Source organism: Otolemur garnettii, unplaced genomic scaffold (assembly GCF_000181295.1).
Source record: "Otolemur garnettii isolate 467f Iridium unplaced genomic scaffold, OtoGar3 scaffold00001, whole genome shotgun sequence".
Classification (NCBI taxonomy): Eukaryota; Metazoa; Chordata; class Mammalia; order Primates; family Galagidae; genus Otolemur; species Otolemur garnettii.
The window spans coordinates 30,444,456-30,452,041 of record NW_003852396.1 but is presented as its reverse complement, the minus strand read 5'-3'; the positions used below and the strand labels follow the sequence as shown (position 1 = coordinate 30,452,041).

General features: G+C 46.2%; 1 protein-coding gene across 1 annotated transcript in view; it reads right to left on the bottom strand.

Moving 5' to 3' along the window:
- LOC100952222 (short transient receptor potential channel 2-like) overlaps window positions 1–7,586 on the bottom strand; it is a 52,604-nt gene that overhangs the window by 3,035 nt on the left and 41,983 nt on the right. Inside the window, exons 16-18 of the mRNA XM_023514071.1 lie at window positions 1,440–1,632; window positions 781–908; window positions 590–668 (exon numbers count right to left, since the gene is read on the bottom strand). Of these exons, the coding sequence (XP_023369839.1) occupies window positions 590–668; window positions 781–908; window positions 1,440–1,632 (400 nt within the window). The remainder of the gene's footprint in view (window positions 1–589; window positions 669–780; window positions 909–1,439; window positions 1,633–7,586) is intronic.

The following is a 7,586-nucleotide window of genomic DNA, read 5'->3' as shown; positions in this document are numbered from 1 at the left end:
AAGGCAAGAGGATCTCTTGAGCCCAAAAGTTTAAGTTGCTGTGAGCTAAGACACCAGCACTCTACCCAGGGTGAAAGAGTGAGACTCTGTCTCAGAAAAAAAAAAAAGAAAGAAAGAAAAAAAGGAGAAGCCTCTCGTGCCAAGCCAGACTGGGTCAGGGAGCAGATGCTGAGGGATAAGTGAGTTCCTGGGTGCCTGGCTTCCTCTCTCAGGAACACTGTCAACCTCCTATTTTCCCAGTTTGTGGGACTTCACCTTTGTCTTCTTAACAGGTTTCTTTCCAAAAAACATTCAACTATGTCTTGGCCCACTTTGGGGCAAATAGTTTGGTCTGGAGTTTAAAGAGCATTTGCCACTTGAGAGAAGTGTGACAAGGACTTCTGTTTAAGCTGTGGGATACAGGGTTGGAAATTTAGGAAATGGCCAGAGCCAGAAAGAGGGAAAGAGAAGCCATATGAGAGAGTGGTAATTGGGAACAGGTTCTCTGGGGATTACACGTGGAAGGACAGAAAAGCAGGGGCATGCAGACAAACACAGGGTAGAGAGCGCTGCGTGAGGGAGACCTACAACAAGCAGGTGAAGTACTCACAAAGATGGGGATGGGGGGATAGTCTGGCTTCTTTGTTTTACAGCAGGAGCAGCAACAGCAAATTAACCTGAAAATTCTCCTGAGAGATTTCGATAAAGGAGATGAGTTAGAGGACTGGGCCTAAGGAAATGCGGGGAGGAGCTGGGTGGTGTGCTCTGGGGGGTTGGAAGTAGGAGCTCTGAGGTCATCACCTGAGAAGGTAGAAGACAGCCTTGGGAGAGGGCAGGATGTTGAAGGGCACAGGAAGGGTCAGGCCCTCTCGGAAGTAGGACAAGTAGAGCTTGGAGCGAGCGAACTTCCATTCCACATCAGCGTCATCCTGGGGCCAGGAGACAGGGGCTGTATAAGAACTGTTTGGCTCCTGGACCTCCTGCCCACTCAGCTCCCTTCTCCAGTCCTCATATCTCTTGTTTTCCAGCAGGCCAGCCCCTTTCCTCTCCCCCTGCTTATCTCCATCCTTGTCTATCACCCACGTCTCCCCACCTGTCTCCTTAACTCCTCTCTTCCCCTCGTTACCTTTCATCCTTCTGATATCCAATTCCTGCCCAGTCCGCTCTCCACCCTAACCCGTCCACTGCCCTTCTTTTCTCTCTCCTCCACCCACCCACTTTTCTACAGTGCACTCCTCCCCCTCTCCCTAAAGTGAACAGAACACTAGACTTGGTGTCTGGAGATACTAATAGCACCACTAAGACCCCCATTTTGCAGGAGAGAACTTGTCCAAAGCCATAAAATAAGACAATAGTAGAGGCAGAGCAGGAACCCAAGTGTCTTGGCTCCTTGCACCCTCTTCCTCTCCATCCCTTTCTCCCTTCTTCTCCCTGTGCTAAGCTGGCCTCTATTCATGTACCTCAATCTTCTGGAAGGAGTTGGTGATCATGGCAATGAGCATGTTGAGCAGCACAATGACCATCACGATGGTGAAGATGCCATAGAGGGCCCGGCCCACGAATTCAGGCACCAGAAACTGAGGCATGTCTACCACGCTGTGCTCCTCCATGCCAAACATGGTCCAGAACAGAAATTGGAATGTCTCGTTGAAACTGGCATGCCGGGCCGAGTAAAGACAGGAAATGAGGGATGGGAGAAGAGCCTGAGCTCTGCCCAGATGTTCCCCCTCACCTGCTAGGACCCAGTCAAAGGCAATTTGGGGGATCCTGGTCCATTAGGAAGTACCACTTCCTAAGAAGTGGTCCAAGAAGTACCACTTGGTACTTCTGAGCTTCGAGTTTTATTCTTTCTGTCAACCAATATTTACTGAGTGCATAGTGGTGTCAAAGGTGCTAAGGGGGCTTGGCATCTCTAGCTCAGTGGCTAGGGCACTAGCCACATACACCAGAGCTCAAGGGTTCAAAACCAGCTCAGGCCTGCCAAACAACAATAACAACTACAACCAAAAAATAGCTGGGCGTTGTGACGGGCACCCGTCATCCCAGCTACTTGGGAGGCTGAGGCAAGAGAATTGCTTAAACCCAAGAGTTGGAGGTTGCTGTCAGTTGTGATACCATGGCACTTTACCCTCTACCAAGGGTGACATAGTGAGACTTTGTCTCAAAAAAAAAAAAAAAAAGATGCCAAGGGTATGTTAGTATCAAGATGAATCCCTGTCTTGAAGGGCCTTATGTTCTGGGGATGAGATGGACACTGTAATACCAACACTTGAACATTGTGGACACTGCTATACCAACATTTGAACACTTTCTATGCAGAGCATCACAGGATATTATGACCTGGTCTGGGGTTGGGGAAAGCCTCTTTGAGAAGCATTCAAGCTGAGCTCTGAAGGATGATGGAAATCAACATGCGAAAGGCAGGAGATGTGGAAATGAGTGTTCCCCAAGGCTGGAGAGTGTGGTGGCATTTTAGAAACTGAGACAAGGCTAGTGTGGCTGGTCAGAGGGGAGAGGACAGAGAGCCTTATGAGAGTACAGACTAGACAGGACTACCTTCAGTCCAGATGTCTACCATACAACCCAAAATTTGTAACAAAAATATCTTTTTTTTTTTTTTTGAGACAGAGCCTCAAGCTGTCCCCCTGGGTAGAGTGCTGTGGCATCACAGCTTACAGCAACCTCCAGCTCCTGGGCTGAAGCGATTCTCTTGCCTCAGCCTCCCAAGTAGCTGGGACTACAGGTGCCCACCACAATGCTTGGCTATTTTTTGGTTGTAGTTGTCACTGTTGTGTGGCAGGCCTGGGGTGGATTTGAACCTGCCAGCTCTGGTGTATGTGGCTGGCGCCTTAGCCACTTGAGCTATAGGCGCCAAGCCAGCAAAAAATACTTTTGATTTAATAAGCTGTCACCACTGAATGGACAGCCTGGGAGAGCTCAGTCTTCTCTTGCCATTGTGGAGTGATACCAACAGCACCCCGGAAGCAGGCTGGAAGGAGCAGTTACTGTCTCTGGTACTAAGACTCACAGTCAGCCTACACAGTTCTTTTAAGCTAACCGCCTAAAGCCAGTCTGTGAACAAGAATTCCTTTTAAGAACCATGAGAAAGGGTGGTGCCCATAGCTCAGTGGATAGGGCGCCAGCCACATACACTGAGGCTGGCGGGTTTGAACCTAGGCTAGGCCAGCTAAACAACAATGACAACTGCAACATCAAAAAAAAAAAAATAGCTGGGCATTGTGGCAGGCACCTGTAGTCCCAGCTACTTGGGAGGCTAAGGCAAGAGAATTGCTTAAGCCCAAGAGTTTGAGTTTGCTGTGAGCTGTGATGCCACAGTACTCTACTGAGGGTGACATAGTGAGACTCTGTCTCAAAAAAAAAAAAAAAAAGAACCATGAGAAAGCCGAGACCAACATCCACAGGCTCCAGTATGGATCCTTTAGTGTCATCAGTAAACCTGTCACACAGTTGCACTCATGAAGAATTTTTCTTTTTTTTCAGTTTTCTTTTGACCGGGGCTGGGTTTGAACCCGCAACCGCCACCTCCACCTTTGATATATGGAGCTGGCGCCCTACTCCTTGAGCCACAGGCATCGCCCCTCATGAAGAATTTTTCATTGGGAAACTGCTTGGGGGGCCACCTAGAGCACCCTGGCCCGCTAGAGAAAACCAAGCTTCTCAGCAAGACCCTCATGAGTTCCATGACCTGGTCCCCGCTACCCTGTTTCACCAACTCTCATAAAATTCTCTCCATGTCACAACCACAGAAAACATCTAGCTATTCTCCAAACATACCTCCCTGCTTTGGTACATGTCCCTATTCTGCCCAGAATGCCCTGTGTCTTCTGTGAAGTCCATACCCTTCCAGGTGGAGTCCAGATTCTCCTTTCCCTGAGAAGCTTTCCCTGACCATCCAAGACAGAGGAAGGGGCTTCCTCTTTTAGTAACCCTCAACATAAACCTTCCTTTGTCTCAAATTGAGCTTTTTTATGCACATGGCTATCTTCTCCATGAGGATGCGTCTGGTTCATTTCTCCTGTTTGTGCTCTCAGTGCCAGGGACAGGACCTACTAAAACAAGATGTCAGTAAATTAGTGTGAAAGTGACAACAAAAAACCTACAATGACTGGCTCGGTGCCTGTAGCTCAGCAGCTAGGGAACCAGCCACGTACAGCAGAGCTGGCAGGTTCAAACCCAGCCTGGGCCTGCCAAGCAATAATGACAACTGCAACCAAAAAATAGCCAGGCATTGTGGCAGGTGCCTGTAGTCCCAGCTACTTGGGAGGCTGAGGCAAGAGAATCACTTAAGAGAATTGCTTAAGCCCAAGAGTTTGCATTTGCTGGGAGCTGTGATGCTATAGCACTCTACCCAGGGTGACATATGAGACTCTGTTTCAAAAAAAAAAAAAAAAAAGCCTACAATGACTGAATGACTAACAAGGTGAATGAATTTTATTTTTATTTATCTATTTATTTATTTTGTAGCTACAGAGTCTCACTTTCTTGCCCTCAGTAGAGTGCTATGGCATCACAGCTCACAGCAACCTCCAACTCCTGGGCTTAGGCGATTCTCTTGCTTCAGCCTCCTGAGTAGCTGGGATTACAGGTGCCTGCCACAATGCCTGGCTATTTTTTGGTTGCAGTTTGGCGGGGGCTGGGTTTGAACCCACTACCCTCGGTATATGGGGCTGGCGCCCTGCCCACTGAGCCACAGGAGCTGCCCCCAGGTATTTGTTGTTGTTGCAGTTTGGCCAGGGCCAGGTTTGAACCCACCACCCTTGGTATGTGGGGCCTGTGCCCCATTCACTGAGCCACAGGCGCCGCCTGTGAATGAATTTTAAAAGTGAGTGAATGCGCCAAGCCCACACCTGTAATCCTAGCACTCTGAGAGGCTGAGATTGGAGGACTGCCTGAGCTTAGGAGTTCCAGACCAGCCTGAGCAAGACTGAGACCCCCTGTCTTCTAAAAATAGAAAAACTAGCTGGTTGTCATGGTGGGCCCCTGTAGTTTCAGCCACTGAGGAAGCTGAGGCAAGAGGATCATTTGAGCCTAGGAGTTTATGGTTGCTGTGAGCTATGATGCCAGGGTGCTCTACCCAGGATAGCAGATTAAGACTCTTTCCTCCTCCACCAGAAAATAAATAAATAAATAAATAATAAATATAAGTAAATGAATAAGTGAATAAACAAATACAAAAATCAATTATTGGCCATATTTAGGAAGAACTGAACACTAAATAGAATAATGACTTTAATGGATTAATATATTTTAAAAGATCTTTTTGAGTCCATACTAATAGTCAGAAAAGAAGAAGGTAGGTGAAAGCACTTCTGTATAAAAGAATGCCCGCTGATAAGTGTAGAAAAAGTACAGAAGTAGAAGATCGCCATCTTGAACCCACCACAGTTATACCTGATTCAAGTCAAAGTAATCTATGGATGCTAAAGCCACTTGGTAAAAGTTGTGAAGGAACAGTTAATCACACAGTCTCAACCCATCTCCCTGTTACTACATGGACTTTTCAGGCTGGGTGCCGTGGCTCACGCCTGAAATCACAGTACTTGAGAGGCCAAGGTGGGTGGATTGCCTGAGCTCACATGTTTGAGACCAGCCAGAGCAAGAGCAAGACCCTGTCCCTAAAAAATAGCTGGGCATTGGGGTGGGTGCCTGTAGTACCAGCTACCTGTGAGGCTGTGAGGGAAGAGGATCTCTTGAACCCATGAGTTTGAGGTTGCGTGATCTAAGATGCTACAGCACTCTATTGAGGGTGACCAAGTGAGACTGTCTCCAAATAAATAAATAAATAGGCTTTTCAATAGAGAAGTCTGCTAGTCCGGTTGGCCTCACCAATGAGCCAAACTAACTTTATGGCCCTCCCAATGTGATACAATGGGAAGTACACATAGCCAACTAGGTTGTCTTCTTGCCAAAATTGTTTCACTTGAATCTAATTATGAGGCAAATAAAAGTTCATTTGTCAAGCAAACAAAGAAAAAATAGGGGAAAGATTAAAGAAAAAAAAGACTGGGGCGGCGCCTGTGGCTCAAGGAGTAGGGCACTGGCCCCATATACTGCAGGTGGTGGGTTCAAACCCAGCTCCGGCAAAAAACTGCAAAAAAAGACTGAAAGATAGACAATAAAATGTAATGCATAATCCTAGGTTGGATACTAGATTTTAAAAACTTGACTTTTAGGCCGGGTATGGTGGCTCACCTGTAATCCCAGCACTCTGGGAGGCCAGATGGGTGGATTGCTTGAGCTCAGGAGTTTGAGAACAACCTGAGCAAGAGCAAGACCCCCATCTTAAAAATAGCTGGGCATTGTGGCGGGTGCCTGTAGTCCCAGCTACTCGGGAGGCTGAGACCAGAGAATTACTTGAGCCCAGGAGTTTGAGGTTATTGTGAGCTATGATGCTATGGCACTCTACCAACGGCAACGTAGTGAGACTCTGTCTCAAAATAAATTAATAAATAAAATAAATAAAAACTTGGGTAGTGTCTGTGGCTCAAAGGAGTAGGGTGTCGGTCCCATATACTGGAGGTGGTGGGTTCAAACCTAGCCCCGCCCCCCCTAAAAAAAACCTGCAAAAAAAATAAAATAAACAAAATAAATAAATAAAAACTTGACTTTTTCTTTCTGGAAATACAGGAAATTTAAGGATTGCATAGTAAAATATTATAGTATCAATATTAAATTTTTGATTATAATAATGCTTCTGCGGTTATGTTTTTAGGAGACAACATGAACTATTTAGGGGTGAAATGTTATATTATTTGCAGCTTTCTCTTTTTTTTTGGCCTCCAAGGATAAGCATTAAAGCAACTTATTTAATTAAATTTATTTATTTATTTATTTATTTATTTATTTATTTATTTTTGAGATAGTTCACTTTCTCACCCTTGGTAGAATGCCATGGTGTCATAGCTCACAGCACCCTTAAACTCCTGGGTTCAAGTGATCCTCTTACCTCAGCCTCCCAAGTAGTTGGGACTACAGGTGCCCACCATGACACCCAGCTATTTTTTTGGAGAAGGGGTCTTGCTCTTGCTCAGGCTGGTCTTGAGCTCAGGTGATCCACTGTTTTAGCCTCCCAAAGTGCTAGGAGTATAGGTATGAGCCACTGTGCCCAGCCTTAAAGCAACTTATTAAATGTTTGAGGGGGAAAAAGAGAGAGCAATAGATCAAGCAAATGTGGCAAAATGTTAACAATTGGTGAAGCTAGGTGAAGGGTATTTGGGTGTCCACTGTACCTTTTTTTTTTTAAGCAGTTTTTTTGCTAGGGCTGGGTTTGAACCCACCACTTCCAGCATATGGGGCTGGCGCTCTACTCCTTTGAGCCACAGGTGCCACCCATGTCCACTGTACTTTTAACTTTTTTATAGGATTGACATTTTTCAGAATAAAAAGTTTGGGGAGAAAATAAGTGAATAAATAAATGCATAAATGAACAGATAAGTGAATGACAGTATGGATCAATGAAGTTATGAGCAAACAAGAAAATCAATTGATGGCTCGGCGCCTATAGTTCAACCGGCTAAGGCGCCAGCCACGTACACCTAAGGTGGCGGGTTTGAATCCCCAGCCCAGACCCGCCAAAACAACAATGA